This window comes from Notolepis coatsorum (genome assembly GCF_963971535.1).
Source record: "Notolepis coatsorum genome assembly, chromosome: 14".
Lineage (NCBI taxonomy): Eukaryota > Metazoa > Chordata > Actinopteri > Aulopiformes > Paralepididae > Notolepis > Notolepis coatsorum.
Window position 1 is genome coordinate 107,465,537 of NC_140178.1, and position 26,529 is coordinate 107,492,065.

General features: G+C 39.7%; 1 protein-coding gene across 1 annotated transcript in view; it reads right to left on the reverse strand.

The window, feature by feature from the left end:
• usp43b (ubiquitin specific peptidase 43b) overlaps positions 1-25,501 on the reverse strand; it is a gene marked incomplete at both ends in the record, with an annotated part of 399,792 nt that extends 374,291 nt beyond the window's left edge. The window contains 2 exon segments of the mRNA XM_084329270.1: positions 24,858-25,007; positions 25,493-25,501. Of these exon segments, the coding sequence (XP_084185396.1) occupies positions 24,858-25,007; positions 25,493-25,501 (159 nt within the window).
• Positions 25,502-26,529: the final 1,028 nt, after the last annotated feature.

Sequence of the window (26,529 nt, forward strand, 5' to 3'; positions counted from 1 at the left end):
ATGGTACGAATGATGAAGAGGATGAAACGGATGTCATTGCCCGGAATAAAAAGAAAAATGTTTAAGTAAAAACTTTTAAACTTTTACTCAAGTGTGTTTTTAGCCAGATACTCAGACTTTTACTTGAGTACAATTTTGAGACGGTACCCATACTTTCACTTAAGTATAATTTCTGGGTACTTTTTACACCCCTGGGCGTGAAGCCTGCAGAGTAGCACGGATCACGGTGTGGGGGGTTCACTTGTGGCGTTAAGCCTGCAGAGCAGAACACATTTGAGACCTAAAGCCCGGGAGGATGAAGCTAAAGGCCTATAACCTGTGATCAGTAGGGCTGTGCATTGGCAATAATCACAATACAGGGGCTCTGATTCCAAGTTCAAGTTTTGTTTTATTTGTCACATATAAGGTACATTGAAATGCTTGGTTCTTTATGAGCCCCCTGAGATTGTGCTTCATACAGTAACAAGTTAAAAATAGGGCTGGGCGATATGACGATATTATATAAATATCGGGTACAGTTCATTAACGATACACTTTTTCAACGTATCGTGGATATCGTGATGTTTTGCCCAAGAGGATTGTGTTGCGTCAATCTGTCCACACGTTACTCGTTCATATCTCAGCCTGTGCTGAGATATGCCCATTCCGCGGTCTGTTAATAAAGTTTTCAATCAGACAGATGTATGGAAAGGCTTTTATTATAACATTCGTTGTAGTAAAATCATTATGCCTCATTTAGTCATCCTGTGAAGCACTGGTCTCCTACTCGACGGCCGCGGGGAGCTAACGTTAGTAGCTTTGTTGATGTTCAGCACACGGGACATTCAGGAAGTCAAAAACGAATAGCGCTTGCCGATTGGTGCTAAGAACAGCAGGGCGGGTGCAAGCGGTGTGACGTCATTGGCAGACTCGACTGTCAATCAAAATGATTATGTTTCCGTCAGAATTAATGAATGAAAACTGTATTAAAAGGTTGCAGAATGGGTACAATACAGTACAGGAGGATGAAGACCAGAAAAAGACTTTCGGCTTTTTTACATAAGGGTCCTCCATTTTCAATTCATCAAAACATTTAGAGACATACATACAGTAGTTTCATAAAAATGCTAAAATGCTATTTATTGATTGATTGATTGATTTAAAACTTTAACATATTGCAGAATGGGTACAGTACAGCTCAATACATACAATTGTTAAGGGGATGCAGACCAGAGAAAGACTTTAGTCTTGTTTACATCAGGGTCCCCCATTTTCAATTCATCATATTTCATATCTAAATCATATAATATCTCATATGCAATATATAATCTAATAATCTAAATCTAATATAAAAATGCTAAATGCATGGGTATTTTATTTTGTCTTTAATGTTAGCTTGCAAACTCAAATACTGTCTTGGTAAGCCTCATAATGAATTGTTTGGGGTAAAAAAGAAAAACATCGTGATGTGTATCGTGTATCGCCGAAAGGTCAGAAAATATCGTGATATCATATTTAGGCCATATCGCCCAGCCCTACTTAAAAAGAATAAAGACTAAACACTATACGAAATATACAATATACAAACTAAAGTTCAACCTAAAGTACAAAAAGTACAATGTACAAACGAGTCATTCGCAGTCAACTAGTACCTTGTCATTTGACAAGCCGTTCGGATGAGTGGCCACGTCCGGTGGTGAACGGTCCCTGAACTGACCAGTCACCGCTGATGGCGAAAATGACTGACCACCGCTGTAGCCAAGGAGCGCCTGCTCCGAAAGTGATCCCAGACGGGCGCTGACAGTGGGGGATGGTGACACAAGAAGACGAAGAAGTCCATTGTTTTGACGAGAGCCTCGAAATGAATGGCAGTGGACAGCCATTTTGGATAATCATGCCGAATTTTTACTGGTACACACATTACAAAAACCTTTGTAAAACATACATTTTCCGTGGGATTTTTATAAACTTTCGACCTGTACTACATAAGACTTCAGGCTATGGAACCATTATGTTGTACAGCTCCTAGCTCTCAGCTAGAACTTAAAAACAGGCATCTTGTTGTGAGGGCTGCTTTTGAGCAGGTACCTCAGCCTGTTGGCTCCCCCCTGAGGACGCGTGGCGCGTTGACACGACCCTGAGGCGTACGTCTCTCGAGACGTTCACGTCTCACGGCTGGTGCTAATGAACAATTAGAGAATGCTGCCTCTTCCCGGACTATAAACACCTGACCAGCCCCAGCAGTCGATGCAAGTTCGTTCTGTAGGAACAGTATAGTTTGTTGCGCCTTAATTATTTCCTTTTGACATTTCTGTCTAACTTAGTTCTCGTTGATTGTTGTCATTTATTTGTCTGCTACCTAACCTCGTTGTTTTTGATGCGCGTGTTCAAATGCTTGTAACCCTGACCTCGTTTTCTTCTCCCCCTCCAGCGTGGGTAGATGTTTACTGGTCAACTAATATCGGGTCTCTTTTTCTCTCTTCCATCTAGTTTGGAAGACGCCGTCTCGGATACTCGTCGCGTTCATCCGCCCGTTAATTCCCTTGTTATTTTCTCCCCCCTGCCTCGCCAAGTCCCTCGTGTTATTTTCCCTCTCGGGAATCAGTTATTGTTTCGCCCCAGCGTGGCCGAGGCCACATGTTCCACTACATCTTTTCAACATGGTAAGACTTTATTTACATATTAAGTACACACACATAGTCTGCTACATCACACATACTTCGGGTTTTAACACACACCTCATAACCCACCCAGATAGCAAAAGGTGTTAATTCAATGTTGATTTATGGTCACAATGCTTGATTTTTGGTTAAGGTCGACGATTGATGTTGAATCACCCATTAACCGCTAAAGCAATTGACTAATGTCGAAAACATATCATTGAATCAATATTGTTTTGTGGTTGCATTTTAATGATTGAAATGCCAATATCTAATAAATGTTGAATCAACGTATGGCTGCTGCTCAACGTATGCTGTCGTCATTGCCCCGCCTCCCAGAATGCACCTGTGCAGCAGCTTCCTGGCAGCTAGCTACCTCATGTCTCCATTGTCTCTCTGCATGGTGAGTACTGCATGGCAATAATGTCGATTATGTTGTATGTTGTATGTTGTATGTATGCTTTCGATTGCAAACGCCAGTGGAGTAGTGCCGTGTTCGTTTTTACATGGTAGAGAATATTATATTAATTATGCATGCCTGCTAGCTGAAGCTAATTTAGCTAGTAGCGTTAGCAGTTAGCTATAATGTTTCTTGATTTTGGTGTTTAGTGATATCCACCTGTTGCATATAAGAATATAAGAGGCCAGGTATCAACGTTAGCTCCCGGAACGATAGCCAGTTAGTTAGCACCAGCCAGGTATCAACGTTAGTTCCCGGAACGATAGCCAGTCAGCCAGCACCAGCCAGGTATCAACGTTAGCTCCCGGCTAACTGGCTATCGTGGCAACATTGAATTAACGTTTTTAAAATCAAACGTTTTCAAGTATTATTATCACTACTATGTCACAAATGCATGTAGAATGTAAAACGTTAGGTTGGCAATAGTTTAGCAATAGGTTAAAAGTGAGTTTATATCATTTTAAGTTTTTTTTTCAACTCGCGTTTTTGACCCGGAAGCGGAAATGAAAATGTTGAACGATTAGAATTGGAATCTTTTTCAAGAGGACCTCGCTAGCTATCTGCCAGTGTTGAAATTTCACCAAACTACACTTCCTGTGGTCCGCTATGGTCGTTCAAAGTTCGGCGTTCTGAATGAAACATATCAATAATTGTTATGATTCGCGATAATAAGCTACAAAAGGTAACGTTTTTGACAAATATTGAAACGCAGTCAGTTTCTCCACACTATTGTAATCATGTAGGAATAATTAGATCTGAAATTAGTTACAAAATGATTACACTGTGGGAGAAATAAAAAAGTACAGTCGATTACATTAAATATCAGTATATGTTATTATGCACGCTTGGTGATACTATATCCAAATTGAACTCGGCCATTTGAAAGATACTATATGTATATATATATAAATGTGCGAATTGGCTATAATAAGGTAATGTATAAGCATATATTCTATATTCTATAATAATATTTCAAATTGCATTGGTCCGGATGGGAGAATTCAGTGCTGTATATACAAAACCTTCAATTTGATCATATTCCCTTTATTAATGTCCTTAGATCTTTTGTACACATGATCTCAAGAGGGTACTGAATGAGCTCAGTGGCAGTTTTTTAAGTTTGGTCATTATTATCATGGTTTTATTCACTGTCAAAGATGAAAAGAAAAATCATAATTCATATTTTCCTTTGTTTCATCAGAATTTAAGCAAGCCTAGTAATAGACACAATATTTCTGACACTGAGAATACATTCATTGAGGTCCATAGATGTTCCTAGATACCAAGAATATGCAAATAGCCCTTGTAGAAGTGGAGCAATATTCCATTTACCTAGGTATACATTTTTACTGATTTTCACCTGGGGTGGAACAGGTTAAACTGTTAAATGGTCATTTTAAAACTAATATAAGAAATTAATGTATAGTGGTATATTTATGCGGGGAAAGCATATTTGCAACAACTTTTAACATTTATACAGGTAGGTTATTGATAAGTAATTCTGTTATGAGTGTCATATTACAGTGACATTCATACAGTATCCTTTGATTTCACATAATTTAATTATTATTTCACAATAAAATGCTGTAATCAAAATCCTCTGTAATATCACATCAGATTTTGTAATCTCACAATAACATAGCAATATTTCACATTTAATTATTATTTCACAATAATAGTAATCAAAATCGAAAGACCATTTGCATATTATTGGTATCTAGGGACATCTATGGACCTCAGGGAATGTATTCACATTGTCAGAAATATTGTGTCTATTGCTTATTTTTATAACGTGATTTTTTTTCTGTGGCTTATCTAAATACTAATTTGATGCTATGACTATGTTTATATCGCTATATGCTTCATCTCCCCTTTAAGCTTAGGCACTCTTTCGAAGTTGGTTAAGGTTAGAGTTTGTCTTAGAGCATGGCGATAGAACGCCAGGTAGTTTGCAGGCTGTTTGGCGTGCCACTGGTCCTGCTAATGTTGAATGAATGAATGAAAACTTTATTTAACAGATTGCAGAAGGGGTACAATACAGTATGGCTCAATACACACAATTGTTAAGGGGATGCAGACCAGAGAAAGACGTTTTTGTCTCGTTTACATCAGGGTCCCCCATTTTCAATTCATAGTGACATTTATGACATACACATGATGACATTTATGTCTCCCCCCTTTTTTCTTTCTTTTTCCAGAATCACGTACCAGTTTCAAGAAGCCGCACGTTGCAGCAATTGAAGCAAAGACCTGTTCTAGCCAAGTAAATACCACAATTTATGTACCATTACATTGACTATATAGTTAGAAGTTTGGTTATATGCATGGTATTTTCTAATGAACAATATAACAATAATATAATAATGGACTCTCTTGATATTGATCAAAATGTAGAATTATGCAAGCGTTTCACCCTGCACATTATCAGGACCCTCCCCCCTTTTTTCTTTCTTTTTCCAGAATCACGTACCAGTTTCAAGAAGCCGCGCGTTGCAGCAATTGAAGCAAAGACCTGTTCTAGCCAAGTAAATAGCACAATTTATGTACCATTACATTGACTATATAGTTAGACGTTTGGTTATATGCATGGTATTTTCTAATGAACAATATAACAATAATATAATAATGGACTCTCTTGATATTGATCAAAATGTAGAATTATGCAAGTGTTTCACCCTGCACATTGCAATCCAGCACATTAATCAGGACCCTCTCCCCTTTTTTCTTTCTTTTTCCAGAATCACGTACCAGTTTCAAGAAGCCGCACGTTGCAGCAATTGAAGCAAAGACCTGTTCTAGCCAAGTAAATACCACAATTTATGTACCATTACATTGACTACAGCACCTCATCACTATGTCATCTTATTCTCGGGCTAAAAGACGTAGAGTCAACAAATTACTGAGAGAGACAGAGCAGGCTATCCTCACTGATTATAAGTTAATTGTTGCTGCTAATTCAAGGACAAACCATCACTCTTTAGAGAACTACAACACCCCATCTGGTGTTTCACAGCGTAGACAGATGGCCGGCGATGACGGGCAGCTTATGAAAGGCAAGTCTATTGGACATGGTGTAATTCCTCGTGTGATTTGCTGCTTATTTTTATTTCTCACTTAATGATTTTAACTCTTCTGAAGACCTTACCATCCAGAAGAATAATTCAATGCTGGCTGAATTACTTGTTGTGGTGAAGGATCTATCGAGAGATGTGCAGTTCATCAAGACCGAGTTGGCTGAGGGCAACATATCTGGTGGGACCAGGGGACACGGCGTGGCCACCACAACCACTACGCTCTCCTTCCAGCTGCCAATCGCCAGTGAACAAGACTTCAATGAGGCAGAATCATTACTGATGGAGCAATCAGTCCGTCAAAAGATGGTAATTTATTGAACTGCATTCATTTATCAAATGTAGATCGTTTCAGTGTGGTCTTGTTCAGGGGAAAAATGTGTTTAGCACTTTCTAGTTCAAAACGTGTTAGAGCTTGTATATCTGCTATTTATGAAACGTTTTGAAATTGTTCAAATATACCGTTTACATATGGACAGGAGGGTTAATGTGGTTAAACCTAATGACTGGCATGGGCTGGAATATCAGTGCATGCATAAAGTGTGTGTATAAACAAGTTGGTTGCTCTGTGTTCATAAAATAAACGTTATGCTGTTTCTAACGCAGGGCCTTCATTTTCTTCTCTCTGATTTAGATTTCTCGCCTGGCTTTGGTAGGAGGCACCAATTCAGAGAACCTGATCAGACTGATGTTGAAAACTGCTATGACCAACGCCCTGGCCAGTGGGTTCAACTGGGCTGGAAAGAAAGACAAGCGTTGTTCAGAAAGCAAGAAGCCATTCAAGCACACCACACTACAAGCCTGCATGTTTGGTGAGCTTCCTCCCCTGCAAACTACTTCATAGGTTAAGTTTAGGTAGTGAGGTGGTGATGCTGGTGATGCTGGTGATTCAGAATATAATTATGCTGTTGCAAAAACTTAAAAAAAAAGTGTTATGTTGGAATAAAGTGATGAAAGTGCAACCTATAAGAAATGGACAACGTAATTGAGCTTTAGAGGTGCATGGATACACATTGTATTGCCTAGATGGTGTCAGGCTAGGCGATTGCTTAATTCTCTTTCCTGTCCAGTCTAACTGGATGCTGACTGTAGCTTGTTACTGTAGACCTACAGAGTGAGTAATTGAGTGATTAAAAAAAATCGCACTCGTGTGAAGTGAGGGCCGGGTGCTCTTATCTCATCGTACATCATCTCACCCACCTCTCTTCCTCCCTTTTTTTGAATTTTTGTGTCTATCAGCTGCTGCTCGACAGTTTGACCCCAAGCTGACCGACCAGGACTACAGCGAAACTGTCAAGAAGTGGCTTCGTTATGCGGCAGACCGGGAGGGAGGCATCTCAAGGAACCGAAGTGACCCAAACTTAAGTCAAGCGAACCAGAGTCAAACCTAGGGTACCCCAGCACAGCACAGCACACCACACACTGTTTCCCTGGTTCATACAGTACAAGGAATTACCCTGGCATCTACTTGAATGACTTATGCTGCTTCAGCCTGTTCTTGGAACCGAAGTGACCCAAACTTAATTGTCAAGCGAACCAGAGTCAAACTTAGGGTACCCCAGCACAGCACAGCTACCCCAGCACAGCACACACTGTTTCCCTGGTTCATACAGTACAAGGAATTACCCTGATGGACACTGTTCTTCCATGGACGGCATCTACTTGAATATGCTGCTTCAGCCTGTTCTTGGAACCGAAGTGACCCAAACTTAATTGTCAAGCGAACCAGAGTCAAACTTAGGGTACCCCAGCACAGCACAGCTACCCCAGCACAGCACAGCACACACTGTTTCCCTGGTTCATACAGTACAAGGAATTACCCTGATGGACACTGTTCTTCCATGGACGGCATCTACTTGAATATGCTGCTTCAGCCTGTTCTTGGAACCGAAGTGACCCAAACTTAATTGTCAAGCGAACCAGAGTCAAACTTGGGGTACCCCAGCACACTGTTTCCCTGGTTCATACAGTACAAGGAATTACCCTGGACACTGTTCTTCCATGGACGGCATCTACTTGAATGACTTATGCTTCAGCCTGTTCTTGCAGTGTTTATTTTTTTTATTTTTAATTTTAACCTTTATTTACCCAGGGTAGGTTCGCTGAGCACAGATGCTCTTTTTCAGCTACGCCCTGCTTCACATTCACAGAGTTCCATTCACACCTGGGAGCTGCCCAGGCCTAACAAAATTAATAGTTGGTTTCAGGTTGCCGACCGACCCTGCCGATTTAGGTGCGACCCAATATATTTTATGAGTTTTTAGAAAAAATTATAAAAAAACCTTTTTTTTAATTTTTTTTTAATAAAGTTTCATAGAAATCTTAGTCAAACATTTAGTATTATGGATATTAAACATGCTGGCAGAGTACATGCATCCATGTTGTTGTGAACATTTTAATTAAATAAAGAAATTCCCTATCCATAGTCGCCGTGGGAAAGAATAAAATAAAAAAATAAAATAAAATAAATTCCCTACCTACCCATGGCCAAACTGACAACCAACCTGAAACCAACTATTAATTTTGTTAGGCCCCAGTACAACCACAGTCTGACACTGTTGGCCACTGAGCAACTCCACTGGAGCAGTTGGGGGTTTAGTGCCTTGCTCAAGGGCACTTCAGCGGTTGGTGTTAAGGGTATGGGAGAGAGTTATATGGGAGAGAGTTATAGAAACATTAGGGGTGTAACGGTACACAAAATCCACGGTTCGGTACGTACCTCGGTTTTGAAGACACGGTTCGGTATTATTTTCGGTACAGTGGGGGGGGGGGGGGGTAATCCAAAAAAAATTGCTTCATTTATCTATTTATTTAACTGTATTAAACAATATAAAACGAATTGGCCATAATTGACTGAGCAAACTAATGCTTACTGCTGTAACCTACTAATAACACTTAAGTAAATCTGAAGATTATTATATAGCAGATGCCTTGGAGGATAAGTCGTGGACAACTGTAGATCATTTAAGCTCCACTGTGTTTAAATTCAAATCCTATGCCATTGTTTATATTTAACCCTTGTGTCTGAAAACTAAAGTATTATACTCTTATTAGGGGACTAAATTGAAAAACTCCATAAAAAGATTATGTTGAAATAATTTCCCACTTTCTTTTCCATAAATATTTTATTCAACTTCAGCCCTGATCATAACAATTTTTTATATTATTTTTGAAATACTCCCACTTTTCTGAAAAGAGTTGTTAAATATGACAAAAAAAAGAATATGTGGTGGTTATGATCGGGCTGAAGTGGAATAAACAATTTATGAAGAGTAAAAAAAAAAATACAAGATAATTAAAAGATTATGCCACATATTATGTTGGCTCATCACTGCAAAGTTATCAAACAAATACGAATCTGATCAGACACAAGGGTTAAGTTGTTGTTCCCTTTCTAATTTCCTATTCCTATTTCCTATTCCTTTCTATTTTCCTCAAACATCTTGACAATTGATGCTTTTTGTTGGACATTTCAGTCAGTGAGCTCATACTTTGAGCTCATAAGTTTATAGTTAAAATGATTGCAATCTTGTCTTCGTTGTGCATGTGTGTCACTATTCTGGCAGTGGCTATATTGTTAATGAAAGCCTGTTATAAGGTCTGTTATTTGTTTTTTGTAAAAAGTTTTAGTCACTAAGTTCTGATACCCTAGAAAAAAATAAATTTTCATATTAAAGCCATGTTGTCATTTTTGTTCACACATTTTTGGAAATATGGTCATATAAGAATTTTATTATTATTTATTTAACAATAGTGTGTTTAACAGCAGGAAAAAAACATGTAATGTTATGATGTATACATATCAGCAGCAATATTTTAATGTAAAATGTACATTAATCAGTATTGATTCCTTAACTTTACAAGTAGATGTACAAGTTACAAATGTACAAGTAGAGTACCATTTAGATTATGGTTGAATAAACATTGATGTCTAACATTGATTCAATACAAAATCAACTAAAATGTGCATGTAGATTACCATTTAGATTATGGTTGAATAAACATTGATGTCTAACATTGATTCAATATAAAATCAACTAAAATGTGCATGTATATTACCATTTAGATGATGGTTGAATCAACATTGATATAGTATCAGCTATGGTTGACACCTAACGTTGATTCAACGTTAGGGTCATAGACAACGATCTATATAATTTAGATGTCAGGCTTCAACATAGATTCAATATTTCTGCTGAACCCTATTTCAACGTTGATTCACTCATTTTTTGCTATCTGGGCAACCTGCTGACACTACATTTCCACCGTTCATTGTTTGTATGCCTTGTACATTTCTTCGTATTGTTGAATTTGTCTCTGTTTGTACAAATAAATACACGCTTGTTTTAGCGTTTAAACTGTTGGACTGTTTCACTCTCTTATTTGGGTTCCGTTCCTCTGTTCCCATAACACATCTGGTCAAAATAAATGTGAGTACACAAAATGTTTACTTCAGTGTGTTCAAACCTCTGTTACTCTATTTCATTAGCACTCAAAGTGATTTCTTTTTTACTTTATTGTGTAAGAAACCTCAGAATGTTACCTTTCAAAAGAGACCAGACTCATGCATGTGCTATAAGTATAAAGTATAATAAATCTCAAATTACTTTGGGTATGCAATCGTCCCCCCACCCAAAAAAAAGCCCCATTTTTGCCCGATGCTTAAGAGGTTAATAAAAAATCTATAGTGTTTTTGAGAATTTATACGGTATCACAAAACATAACGTTGCGAGACTCGCGTGTATCGATATTTTCTCACACCCCTAGTGAGATTAATTTCTAACTGCTGCACATTCCAGGGCATCAGATCTGATCAGCCTCGTGTTCGTGACAAAACACAAACATGAAGACAAGCGATGCGAGTGAAAGTGGAAGACGAACGCCACCTGTTTTAACGCTCTCGTATTATTCCCCTGCAACAGTAAAGTCAATATTTGTGAAGACGGCACCACTCTCTCCTAAAGCTAGAGAGAGAAGCTTCAGAGAGAGACCCCTCACACCTGCCATGTAACATGTGGGGCTAGAGACGGCGACTGGAGAATTGATTTTAATGTTATTATAACATAAAACATGAAATGTTTGCGTGAGCCTCTTTACAACCAGACGTTGCAATTGGTTTCACGGAGTCAGTGCCTCCGTTCATCGTCTATTAAGTTGTTAAAATGGTCATCTACTCCCTATGATGACCATATCTCGCCAGTGATGTACCCGAACGCGTTCAATGAACGATCGTTCGTGAACGCGTTCGTATTTTGGGCGAACGTGAACTGAACGTACTGTATATCCGCTAAATGAACGCAATTGAGAACACGTTCATTCTCAGCGCTGTATAACGGCGTTCAAATGTGCGTTCATTCTCAGCAATCTATTATAACGGCCTTCAAAGGTGTGCCAGATTTCATGTTTTTCAGCCGAAAACCCAGTTAAAACACACTGTAAACGGGCTTCATAATAATGCGGAAACCCACCGAATCTGGCAACACGTGCCTGTCAGCCCTGGCTGTCGCACTAAAATATACGTCATCACAACAAAGAATGTGGAATGCGGAACCGGTGAGCATTCCTATCATGGACGAAGCTGAGAGCATCTGTAGCAGCACTCGCTCAGAGTCAGACTCTACGGCGTATGAGCATTTAAAAGAGTTTTATGTCAAAGTCAGTACTGACGCAGACGGGAAAAATCTCACGTTTGCGTGTAAACTGTGTCCGCCCGGTTTGAAAAAACAAGTCCGCACATCGACAGCGAACCTCAAGCGGCACATTGAGAGTAAGCACACGACTAGCCTTTCAAGGCATGTGCCAGTGGCGAATAAAAAAGAGAGCCAAAACAGATCCTCTACCACCCAAATCCCATTAACATCTTAAAGGAGCGGCCCTGTTTTCACTGTCTCCCAGCCGCAGCTAGACAACCTGGTTTTGCAGTACATCACTGGAGACCTGCAGCCTTTGAGTAAAGTGGAAAGGCCAGCTTTCATAAACCTAATTAAAGGGTTGCAGCCATCCAAAAAGGTGCCATCAAGAAAAAGAGTACAGACACTGCTAAACAAGCAATTTCAAGAAAACATATGTGAACTTAAATCTGTACTATCTGACGTCGATACTGTGTGCACAACAGCAGATTGCTGGACAGCTGTGAATAAGTCATTTATAGGCACAGTCTAGCACAGTCTCTGGAGCGTAACAGTAAGAAGCATTTTGTATAAAAGTACTCTGTACTTCTGTATGACAACTATTAAAGAAACTTGAAACTTGAATCACTATACACTGGCTAAACAAAACTCATGTTTCTGAGAGACACTCTGCAGTACTGGCATGCCGGCGGATTAAAGGATCACATACACACGATGTATTGGCAAAAGTATTGTCAGATGTGAACAAAGAATTCAAGATCCACAACAGTAACAGACAACGCTTCAAACTTTGTCAAGGCATTCAACTGTTTTGGGATGGACATGGCTATTGATGCCGAAGAGCCAGAGACAGTGGTCAACTTTGATGAAGCTGAAAGTGAAGATGCCGGGGGAGCTCCCGTAGCTCACCGCATATCTCGGCGCTATTTCTGCGTCGGGGAAAACCGTGCTCGTCACGGATCTGGGGGACACGAGTTCGATTCCCGGACCCGCCGTCATTTCTCAGAATGTCTTCCCCTGCTCTACATCCCATTTCAACCTGTTTCTGTCGGTCATGCTTGACCAGAAAAGCGATAAACGCTAAAAAAGAAAGTTTAAAAAAAAGAAAGTGAAGATGCCAATGAACCAGATTCAGCCTTTGCTGCCGCCAGTGAGAGCTCAGATGAAGATGACCAGATGGAGCCTGAGCCTCTCTCAGATTTGGATCATCCCTGTCTCCCCCCTCACAGAAGGTGCATGGTTCACAATTCACACCTTGAATCTAGTGGCCAAAGATACAGAAAAGGTAACTGAAAAATCCTACAAAGCAATGTCGAGGGCTGTTTTTGCAAAAGCATCTGCTCTGTGGAACAAGGTTAAGCGGAGTTCAAAGGCGTCTGATAGTGTGGAGGAAAAGCTTGGGATTAGCTTTGTTGCACCAAATGACACAAGATGGAACTCTGTATTTCTTTCCATGGAGCGACTGTCTCGCATTGCAACACTAACTACCAAGGCAGAAATTAATGTGGATGAGATCACCTCTGCAAATGATGCCACTCCCCTACATGACAAGCTGCTCCTGCACAATGTGAGTGATGAGTTTGGCTTTTGTCGATTCTCGCCAGATGAAGTAAACTTCATACACAAGTTTGTGGATGTGATGAGGCCTTTGGCACTTGCACTAAACATCCTCCAAGCAGAGAAGAACATCTTTCTTGGGTACCTGGCTCCAACCATTGTGCAACTGAAATGTCATATGAATGACCTGTTGGATGAGAGCACAAAACCCACTGCTGCAGGGGGTCTCATTACATGCCGTCCCCTCATAAAGAGCATCTTGCAGTCACTGAGCACAAGGCTGGCAGGTCTTCTGGAGAAGAGGGAGCACATACTGTCCGCTATACTGGTGCCAAGATTCAAGCTTGACTGGGTCCAAGATGAGGCGAAACATGTGCAGTACAGATTGATGCTGAAAAGAGAATTGCAAACCAACTCTGATGACTCGGATGCAAGAGACTCAGGTCAAACCCAGTCCAGTGGCGAAAGTAAGAAGAAAGATCCTGCAGCTTCATTCTTCAGATTTAACAGAAACCCTCAGGTTCCTCAAAAATCTGAAGTGGACACTTATTTGGACGCCCCAACCACAGATTGGTTTGATGAGTACATGCAGTTTCCAAAACTCAAAAGGCTGTTCATAAAACACAACACAGCACTGCCCTCAAGCGCTCCGGTAGAGAGGCTCTTCAGCATCGGTGGTCAAATATTCAGGTGGGGATGAGCTGTGATTATATTCGTAATCTAATTATTTCAGTAATTGCCATTTGCCTCAGTACACAATTCCTTTAATACAGATTACTGTTACAATGTTTGCCACAATAATCATGATGTTAAAATGCCTTCTCTTCTTCTTCTTCTTCTTCTTCTTCTTCTTCTTCTTCTTCTTCTTCTTCTTCTTCTTCTTCTTCTTCTTCTTCTTCTTCTTCTTCTTCTTCTTCTTCTTCTTCTTCTTCTTCTTCTTCTTCTTCTTCTTCTTCTTCTTCTTCTTCTTCTTCTTCTTCTTCTTCTTCTTCTTCTTCTTCTTCTTCTTCTTCTTCTTCTTCTTCTTCTTCTTATTTTTTCTTCTTTCATCTCATTCAGGCCCAGGAGAAACCGGCTGGGAGATGACAACTTTGAGAAGCAGCTGATCTTGAATGCCAACAAAGATATTTGAAGGTATATATATTATTGTTGTGACCTGTTTTTTGGGCTATAGAAGTACAATGTATTGCCAATGGAGATGAGTATATTGGTGTGCAGAGGTGAGCTGCATAAAAATCCAGATCCACTAGGGAGTGACCAGACCACTGTGACCGAAACAGCAGATCCACCAGGGAGAGACAGACCACTTTGACCAGTGCCAGAGGATCTTCATTCAGATAATAACACACACACACACACACACACACACACACGCACGCACGCACGCACGCACGCACGCACACACACACACACACACACACACTTTTTATTTTCACAAATTATTATTTGTGATTTAGTTATTTTAGTTATTTATTTGAACTGTAACCAGTGGTGACAGATCTTCACTCAGTATTTTCACTCACACTGGACAGAAGGTAATAGCTGTCTATGGGCCTTGGACTCTGACTGACTCTTTAAGTTTTTATATTTAATTTTTTACCTTTTTTACCTCATTCAATTGGGCTGAATATTGCACCCAAGTTATGACCCAAGTTATAGAACTTTTGGTTCTTTGGGCAAACAAGTCAGGAAAAAAGATTATGCGACTGACTTAATGAAAATAGAATTAATGTTTAAATGTTTTGCACTTTGAATATTGAACTTTGAGGTACAACCTTAGTTTCATACCTCAGCCTGGTTCCTACCTCATGTTGTGTTAGTACAGAGTTATGTTGGCACATGTTTATATGTTATATGTTTGCTACTGTAATGTAATGTTATATGACTACTTTCACTTTTGGTACTTTAAGTATTTAGATTATTATACTTAATAAAGACCATTCAAGCAGCACGTTTTTCCTCATGTTTTTGAAAATATACTGTAGAGATGAAAGCTGCAGCTGATACTAGTGTGGACTGAATGGGCGGCAGCAAAGCGTTATGGAAATGCCAGTATTCTGATTGCTGTCTGTGGTTCTATATGGGTTGTGGCAATAATTTTGACAAATAATAGCTCGCAGCAACGTATTGAAAAAAGAACTTTAAACTATAAATTAGTTCATTTTTGAAACCATGAACTTTAGTTAAAATTTTTGAATTATGAACTATGAACTGAACTAGTTCGTTTAAAAAAAATTGAACTGTGAACTGAACTAGTTCATGTAGAAAGTGAACTTTCCCAACACTGTATCTCGCTAGACGCTCCCCCATGTTAACACTTCCTTCGGTCAACCCTCCTCCCGATGTGCTGCTCCCGGCAGTTGGAACGAGATGCAAAAGACAAATTGATCCCCTCACTACATTTAAGGACTCTTAACTGTAATTTGTCTGTTCTGCTTCATGTCTTACATACCTTGTACTTTTATTTGTTTGTTTGGTGTGTATTTAAATTATTGCCCTTCCCTCTGTGGTGTATGTACCGTTTATTTTATCTATTTATTTATACCCTTCAAAGAGGCCCATTTGTCCTCTCGCCAGGCTGTCGTTGTAAATAAGAATTAGTTCTTAATTGACCTGCCTGGTTAAATAAAGGTTAAATAAAATAAAAATAATTGAAAGAAAAGTCTATGCAGCAGCAGCAGTGGGATTTATAGTCTGGGGTGACATCGTACATTTATCTTCACCTGATTTGCAGCTTCTGGAGAGAGCGGTGCACGTTGATAAATATGAACTTAACTGCCCCGGAGCACGGGAATAACAGTGCCAGTGTGTGACATCTTAAGATGGATGGCGTTGCCCTTCAGGTTGTGATGGTGTGTAAAGTCACACAGCGGAGCATGTACTGTGATTAAACCTGCACTGTGATTACACCTGTACTGTGATTAAACCTGTACTCTGATTACACCTGTACTGTGATTACACCTGTATTGTGATTAAACCTGTACTCTGATTACACCTGTACTGTGATTAAAGTTTAAACCTGCACTGTGATTAAAGTTTAAACTTGTACTGTGATTAAACCTGTACTGTGATTAAAGTTTAAACCTGTACTGTGATTAAACCTGCACTGTGATTAAAGTTTAAACCTGTACTGTGGGGGAGCTCCCGTAGCTCACCGCGTATCTCTGCGCTATTTCGGCGTCGGGGACAACCGTGCTCGTCACGGATCTGGGGTGCACGAGTTCGACTCCCGGACTCGCCGTATTTTCTCAGAGTGTCTTCCCCTGATCTATATCCCATTCAACCTGTTTCTGTCGGTCATGCTTGACCAGAAAAAGCGATAAACGCTAAAAAAATGAAGTTTTAAACCTGTACTGTGATTAAAGTTTAAACCTGTACTGTGATTAAACCTGCACTGTGATTAAAGTTTAAACCTGTACTGTGATTAAACCTGTACTGTGATTAAAGTTTAAACCTGTACTGTGATTAAACATGTACTGTGATTAAAGTTTAAACCTGTACTGTGATTAAACCTGTACTGTGATTAAAGTTTAAACATGTACTGTGATTCAACCTGCACTGTGATTAAACCTGCACTGTGATTAAACCTGCACTGTGATTAAACCTATACTGTGATTAAACCTGTACTGTGATTAAACATGTACTCTGATTCAACCTGCACTGTGATTAAACCTGTACTGTGATTAAACATGTACTCTGATTAAACATGTACTGTGATTAAAGTTTAAACCTGTACTGTGATTCAACCTGCACTGTGATTAAACCTGCACTGTGATTAAACCTATACTGTGATTAAACATGTACTCTGATTAAACCTGTACTGTGATTAAACCTGTACTCTGATTATACATGTACTCTGATTAAACCTGTACTGTGATTAAACCTGTACTGTGATTAAACCTGTACTGTGATTAAACCTGTACTGTGATTAAACCTGTACTCTGATTAAACCTGTACTGTGATTAAACCTGTACTCTGATTAAACCTGTACTGTGATTAAACCTGTACTGTGATTAAACCTGTACTCTGATTAAACATGTACTGTGATTAAATCTGTACTCTGATTAAACATGTACTCTGATTACACCTGTACTGTGATTAAACCTGTACTCTGATTAAACATGTACTCTGATTAAACCTGTACTGTGATTAAACCTGTACTCTGATTAAACCTGTACTCTGATTAAACCTGTACTCTGATTAAACCTGTACTCTGATTAAACCTGTACTGTGATTAAACCTGTACTCTGATTAAACCTGCACTGTGATTAAACCTGTACTGTGATTAAACCTGCACTGTGATTAAACCTGTACTCTGATTAAACCTGTACTGTGATTAAACCTGTACTCTGATTAAACCTGTACACTGATTACACCTGTACTGTGATTAAACCTGTACTGTGATTAAAGTTTAAACTTGTACTGTGATTAAACCTGCACTGTGATTCAAGTTTAAACCTGTACTGTGATTAAACATGTACTGTGATTACACTTGTACTCTGATTAAACCTGTACTCTGATTAAACCTGTACTGTGATTAAACCTGTACTGATTAAACCTGTACTGTGATTAAACCTGTACTGTGATTAAACCTGTACTGTGATTAAAGTTTAAACATGTACTGTGATTAAAGTTTAAACATGCACTGTGATTAACCTGCACTGTGATTAAACCTGTAGGCTACTGTGATTAAACATGTACTGTGATTAAAGTTTAAACCTGTACTGTGATTAAACATGTACTGTGATTAAACATGTACTGTGATTAAAGTTTAAACCTGTACTGTGATTAAACATGTACTGTGATTAAACATGTACTGTGATTAAAGTTTAAACATGTACTGTGATTAAACATGTACTGTGATTAAACATGTACTGTGATTAAAGTTTAAACATGTACTGTGATTAAACATGTACTGTGATTAAACATGTACTGTGATTAAAGTTTAAACATGTACTGTGATTAAACATGTACTGTGATTAAAGTTTAAACCTGTACTGTGATTAAACATGTACTGTGATTAAAGTGTAAACATGTACTGTGATTAAACATGTACTGTGATTAAAGTTTAAACCTGTACTGTGATTAAACATGTACTGTGATTAAAGTTTAAACCTGTACTGTGATTAAACATGTACTGTGATTAAAGTTTAAACCTGTACTGTGATTAAACCTGCACTGTGATTAAACCTGTACTGTGATTAAACTTGTACTGTGATTAAACCTGTACCTCAAATAGATCCGCTATCAGCTCTATCTTAAATTTTTCTAAATGTTCAGTTGATATTGCATGCACTCATCTGTGTTTCACTACACACATGAGTGCATGCTTACCAACTGTCCGTCTGCAACACTACTATCACCGACATCTAAGAAGGGAGATCCCCCCTTGAATTGGCCCTTCTAAGGTTTCTCTCCTCCACACTGCCTGTGGTGCATTTTTTCCTATTGCTAGGTTTTAGTGAGTTTTTCCTTACCTTCGCGTGGGGTATGTCTGGGAGTGTTCGCATTGCATTCATTTATTTTGCATTTATTTTAAATTTGTTGGACCTTATGGTGTTCTTGTTTTGTTTCTTGACTTGTTTAAAGAAGATGTGTCCGGCCCATGGGGACATTAACGTGTGTTGTCGGGCCTTACAAATACATTTGATTTGATTTGATTTGTACTCTGATTAAAGTTTAAACCGGCACTGTGATTAAACCTGTACTGTGATTCAAGTTTAAACCTGTACTGTGATTAAACCTGTAGGTACTGTGATTAAACATGTACTGTGATTAAAGTTTAAACCTGTACTGTGATTAAACATGTACTGTGATTAAAGTTTAAACCTGTACTGTGATTAAACATGTACTGTGATTAAAGTTTAAACCTGTACTGTGATTAAACCTGCACTGTGATTAAAGTTTAAACCTGTACTGTGATTAAACCTGTAGGCTACTGTGATTAAACCTGTACTGTGATTAAAGTTTAAACCTGTACTGTGATTAAACCTGTAGGCTACTGTGATTAAACATGTACTGTGATTAAAGTTTAAACCTGTACTGTGATTAAACCTGCACTGTGATTAAAGTTTAAACCTGTACTGTGATTAAACCTGCACTGTGATTAAACCTGCACTGTGATTAAACCTGTACTGTGATTAAACATGTACTGTGATTAAACCTGTACTGTGATTAAACCTGTACTGTGATTAAACCTGTACTCTGATTAAACCTGTACTCTGATTAAACCTGCACTGTGACTAAACCTGTACTGTGATTAAACATGTACTGTCACAGTACAGGTTTAATCACAGTGCAGGTTTAATCCCAGTTTAATCCCATAGTTTTTCCCCAGATCGTTTTGGTGAGATTCTCTTTAGTTTTGGAGATACAGTATATGCCATCACTCCAGCACAATGGAGCTGAATGGCACTCTCCAGAAAGCATGAGCCTGTTACTCAAGATAATCCACAGACCTTGTTGTGAATAGTTTCATGTAGGAACTATTTTCTACCAAACTACACCCCAATTCATTAAGAGCCAGCCGTGTTTTCCTTTTTACCCCCTTGAATGCCCAAACCCACTCCAATGTTAACTTAATATCGCCTAATCTATGTTTTAAATTATGGCTATGTGTCTAATCTGCCCGTCGCTTATCAAAGACTCATTTTCCAGTCAACATTGTCAAGGCAGATTGTTTTTTTATCGCTTCATTTCCGCTTGATAGCATTTTGAAAATCACTCGTTTTCGTGGAAAAAACAACCCATTCTATGATAATCGTCTTTTACTGGAATATTCCAGAACGTTGTCATTTGTCTGCCTATTTATGAATCGTTTTCAAATAAACGCTAGATGATCGATAGTATATGTGTGCGCACGCACGCTCGTGCCGTGCGCTGATAATCGCTGCTCTTATTTCCTGATGGCTTTTACAGTCAAAACAGCTATATCACATATAGGGGAAACGCTTATATATCCGTGAAAACGAGTCTGATTATCCTAAGACTGATAACATAGATTCCTTACCTGAGGTCAGATGGTATCCAAATGGTTTATTCCAATTTCCGATCGCCATTCGAAAAAATCGCTCATTTGATTGATCCATCGTGTGTACAGTAAAACACATATTTGCCGCGGCACCAAGGCTCCAGAATGAACTCTGGTAGACCCCGGTTACATCAGTGAGAAGTAAAATGTGGAGTCATAAATCCTTTCTCCCATTCACTTTCATTGAGTCCATTCCAAAAGGGTGATTTACCATCTGGGAGACAATAGGGGGCGCTTTTTTCACATCTGAGCACCGGCGGTGCCTGGATCTCCAACGGTAGGATCGCTTGATGCAATATGATTTCAGATCGTTAATAAAAAAAAAATTAAAAAAAAAATAGTATTCTCGTGACGTGGGCATTCAACGGTCGGGGGGTAAATCCGAGAAAAGCTGTGAGTGGCGGGGGGGGGGGGGGGGGGGGGTGAACTGTTCCTTTATACAAATGTTAGAACTGAAAACACTTCGAGCAGTAAGAGCTCTCCAGCCAAAAACCTTCATAATTTGAATATTTTATTTATCTTTTTAGTCACGGCTGTGTTAACTTTTTTTAAGAGTGAGAGAAGCATAGACTGCAGTGAGAAGTCACTTCTGTAGCCAAAGCTTCAGCCAATGAACCCTTTCACTACCACACTACAGAAGGATAACCCTTTCACTACCACACTACAGAAGGTTAACCCTTTCACTACCACACTACAGAAGGATAACCCTTTCACTACCACACTACAGAAGGTTAACCCTTTCACTACCACACTACAGAAGGTAATAACCATTTCACTACCACACTACAGAAGGTTAACCATTTCACTACCACACTACAGAAGGTAATAACCCTTTCACTACCACACTACAGAAGGTTAACCCTTTCACTACCACACTACAGAAGGTAATAACCCTTTCACTACCACACTACAGAAGGTTAACCCTTTCACTACCACACTACAGAAGGTAATAACCCTTTCACTACCACACTACAGACGGTTCTGTAGTGTGGTTGTGAAAGGGTTAACCCTTTGCCGTGTGGCAGTGAAAGGGTTATCCTTCTGTAGTGTCCCAGTGAAAGGGTTAACCTGTTGGTAGAGTGGTAGTGAAAGGGTTAAGTATGACGAGTTGCCATAGAGGACGATGAACATGCTCAACGGGGGAAATATCTACCTTTATCACAGGGCTGTGATGCTCAATAACCAACCCCACATCACGCCCATGTGTGAAATATGCCCGCCGGTCCACTACAGGATAGCGTGTCGGTGTCACTAGAGACGGTTACGGTGCATGAAGAGGACAGGCAGGTAGGAAGGTGCGGTTACAGTAAGGTGTGGCGCCAGCAGGGAGTGTTAAAGGAACATGCCAACTTTTTGGGAAATTAGCTTATTTGCCATCTACCCTGGAGTTAGACAAGCAGATAAGATACCCTTTTCTTCTCTGTGCATGCATTAGGCGGTAGCACTTTATAATAACACCCTGTTATAATACATTTATAAGGTATTTGTAGATAATGAACTAATCATCAACAAACCATTTATATACATTCATAAATGATTATTAAATCATTTATAACTATATTTGTATACCATTTACAAAGTATTTATAACGCATTAGTGGATAATGAACTAATCATGAACAAACCATTTATATACATTCATAAATGATTATTAAATCATTTATAACTATATTTGTATAACATTTACAGATTAGTTCTACATTATTTATAACTCATTATCAACATTGTTTGTACTTGATTTGTTCATCATTAAATAATGTTGTTTAATGTGTAGTAACACATTTGTAGATGCTTTGAAAAATGGATATGAAAAAACGACTATAATGTATCTCCATTTATTTTTCATGTTCAACAAATGATTTGTTAAGACATTCATAAAACATTTATAAATCATTTGCAGATGCTATCGTGGGGGCCAATCTAAAGTGAAGCCTATTCATCATTAACAAGTGTCTAATACAGTTAATTCTTTGTTTACTTTTTCATCACATGTTACAAATGTTGTAGGCAGCTTTCGGATACACCCAGGGCCGGACTGGGGAAATAATTCATACCGGGAGATATAGCGCGAAATATAGCCCCAATCAGGCCACTTTTTAAGCGGGGGGTCTGGGGGTCCCCCACCAGGATTTTCTTTGTTACAAAGACTTAATTTCCTGCATTCTGGTGAATTTTTGTGCATGTGAATCACAAACTAATGAGCCAACAATTGCTTAGTACAATGTACTGTTATGGACCTCAAATAAAACTGTTGTGGCACTATAGCAATGCTACTATCTCCACCTTCAAAAAGAAAAAGGCAAGAGCACAACATATTTTTCTATTTACTATTATAATACAGTTAACCACTCTCTCCTGTAAGGGCCTTTCTTTTTCTTTGTTTTATCCCTCTCTCCTCCACCCTTTCTCTTTCTTCCACTGTCCATCTTGACATCAACGTTAATTGACTTTCGCTCTCTGATCTCTCCCGAGTCCCTCACTACCTGGCTCACTGCCTGGCTGTTATTCTGCATCTGAGTGCCGTCTGCCATTCCATTCGCCGCCTCCGCTGTCAATCAGTTGTATCGCCTGGTCCCGCCTCCACCAATCACATGCGGCAGCACGGCTCCATTGTGTGTGTGTGATCCGCGTGAGGGAGAGAGAGAGAGTCAGATAGTTCTCCAACTCTGTCGCAAACAGTGAAATCCTGGTTGTTCCCCACCCACCTAGGTTATCTAACTATCGCGCCGCGCCGCCGCCACAACTAGAAACAATGGCCTGGCAAAAAAAAATATATATATCATTTTTTATTTTCTTTTTTTTTTTTTATAATATTTTTTTTTTAATCTGTGCAGGCCAGGCCACCGGGAAAACTCCCGGTGCTCCCGATGGCCAGTCCGGGCCTGGATACACCCTTCTTTGTGACATCAAACAGTGACAGAATTAGGACTAAAGATAAATGCAATTTTATTAACATATAAAATACATGTGCATGACATAGTGTAATATCGGGGGGCACTAGGACCCAGGAGTACCCTGGCCAGGTATTCACGTGTGTTGCCGTCTGTTTGAATGGAAGCACAAGTTATCCGTGCTGCATCTATACTTTCGCTTTTAATAAGGTATGAGCAGGTTAAACACCTTTTTTTTTAAACCATGAAACCATCACAGTCAGGACAGCTGAAACCACCACAGTCAGGACAGCTGAAACCATCACAGTCAGGACAGCTGAAACCATCACAGTCAGGACAGAATAAACCATCACAGTCAGGACAGCTGAAACCACCACAGTCGGACAGAATAAACCATCACAGTCAGGACAGCTGAAACCACCACAGTCAGGACAGATGAAACCATCACAGTCAGGACAGCTGAAACCACCACAGTCAGGACAGCTGAAACCATCACAGTCAGGACAGCTGAAACCATCACAGTCAGGACAGAATAAACCATCACAGTCAGGACAGCTGAAACCATCACAGTCAGGACAGCTGAAACCATCACAGTCAGGACAGCTGAAACCATCACAGTCAGAACAGCTGAAACCATCACAGTCAGGACAGCTGAAACCATCACAGTCAGGACAGAATAAACCATCACAGTCAGGACAGCTGAAACCATCACAGTCAGGAGAGAATAAACCATCACAGTCAGGACAGCTGAAACCATCACAGTCAGGACAGCTGAAACCATCACAGTCAGGACAGACAGCTGAAACCACCACAGTCAGGACAGAATAAACCATCACAGTCAGGACAGCTGAAACCATCATAGTCAGGACAGAATAAACCATCACAGTCAGGACAGCTGAAACCATCACAGTCAGGACAGAATAAACCATCACAGTCAGGACAGCTGAAACCATCACAGTCAGGACATCTGAAACCATCACAGTCAGGACAGAATAAACCATGTCAGTCAGGACAGCTGAAACCATCACAGTCAGGACAGAATAAACCATCACAGTCAGGACAGCTGAAACCATCACAGTCAGGACAGCTGAAACCATCACAGTCAGGACAGCTGAAACCATCACAGTCAGAACAGCTGAAACCATCACAGTCAGGGCAGCTGAAACCATCACAGTCAGGACAGAATAAACCATCACAGTCAGGACAGCTGAAACCATCACAGTCAGGACAGAATAAACCATGTCAGTCAGGACAGCTGAAACCATCACAGTCAGGACAGCTGAAACCATCACAGTCAGGACAGAATAAACCATCACAGTCAGGACAGAATAAACCATCACAGTCAGGACAGCTGAAACCATCACAGTCAGGACAGCTGAAACCATCACAGTCAGGACAGCTGAAACCATCACAGTCAGGACAGCTGAAACCATCACAGTCAGGACAGCTGAAACCATCACAGTCAGGACAGAATAAACCATCACAGTCAGGACAGCTGGAACCATCACAGTCAGGACAGAATAAACCATCACAGTCAGGACAGAATAAACCACCACAGTCAGGACAGCCTTAACCCTTACCTTGCCGAGGACTGTGCTCTTGTTGTTGTTGTTGCTGCAGGAAGCCAGGGTGACGTCCTCATGGACGCGGTCCAGCAGCCAGAGGAGGAACTCCAGGGCGTCGTGTTGAGAATTACCACGGAACTGGGAGCCGTACTTGGACACAGTACTCTGGAGAGGACAAAAGGGAGGCAGTGTGAATAAACGTTCAATAGATTATGGGCAGTGACAGTGTTGTGATTCCAGTGACAGTGTTGTGATTCCAGTGACAGTGTGTGATTCCAGTGACAGTGTTGTGGACAGTGTTGTGATTCCAGTGACAGTGTTGTGATTCCAGTGACAGTGTTGTGATTTAACCCAGAACGTTTTCAAAGAAATGGCTTCTTCCCAAATCGCTTAGGTTCAAAGCTCCTATCAGCAAACATGCGTCATGCCTTGATGGCCTCCAAGAATATTAAGCTCATACCAGCACGAGAGATAGTCATGAAGGACACAATCTCACCACGAAGTACAGCACAAGACGTCCCGTCCCCGTCCCCCATATCACACAAGGCCATCTCGTCTGATCAAATGTCCCCGAAAGCACAGTGCAGTCAGTACGGTACAGTATAGCACAATTACCATGCCATCTCTCAAAACAAGTAATCATATCCAGCCAATGGCATGGTGAAAAATATACGCCACCAATGCGTTTACCTGCTATTAACCTCAGGGCCATCACGGTCAAACCAAAGCAGACCTCCTCTAAAGAAGTCCAACAAATAAAATTAGCTTTCCTAAATGTCAGATCACTGAATAATAAAACATTCTTAGTAAATTATCTGATTAAAGAAAATAACTTAGATTGCATCTGCCTAGTAGAGACATGGCTAAATAATGACACAGCTACATCAATAATGATAGAAGCTTGTCCACCAGACTATAACTTTTTTCAAATACCCAGAAAAAATAAAAGGGGCGGAGGAGTTGCAGCAATCTTCTCCTCAAAACTCTTGTTTAGAATCACAGAACTAGGCGAGTTCATGTCAATGGAATATCTTGCCATTGAACTAAAAACAGAATCAACTATTATTGTCACAATATACCGCCCGCCTAGACACTCACCAATATTTATACAGGAGCTCTCTGAACTGATCTCACTATGTGTTACCGGATATGATAAGGTGATTCTAAATGGAGACCTGAACATCCATTTTAATAAGAAAACAGACTCCAAAACTATGGAACTAAAAAATCTACTGGATAGCTTTGACCTAATACAGCATATAACGAATGCAACTCACCGGCTTGGGAATACACTAGACTTAGTTATAACAACAACTGGGCTAAGCATAACAAATATCTCAATAACTGAATTACCTCTCTCCGACTATCACTGTATATTTTTTGATACTCAAATAACCCTTACTAAAACAAAAAAAGAAATCATAGTTAAAAAGAGGCTCCTAAACGACAAAGCTGAATCAAAGTTCATTGATCTTATCAGACTACATGAACCACACAATCATGACAGCTCTCTAAATGAAATGGTAGAAAATCTCAATGATGCAATGTCATCTATATTAAATTCTGTCGCCCCATTAAAAACGAAAAAGAAGAAAACTAGAGCCTCGCCCTGGTTAAACTATAATACGGTCAACGAAGAAAAAAGGAAATGTCGTGCAGCGGAGCGAAAATGGAGAAAAACAAAAAC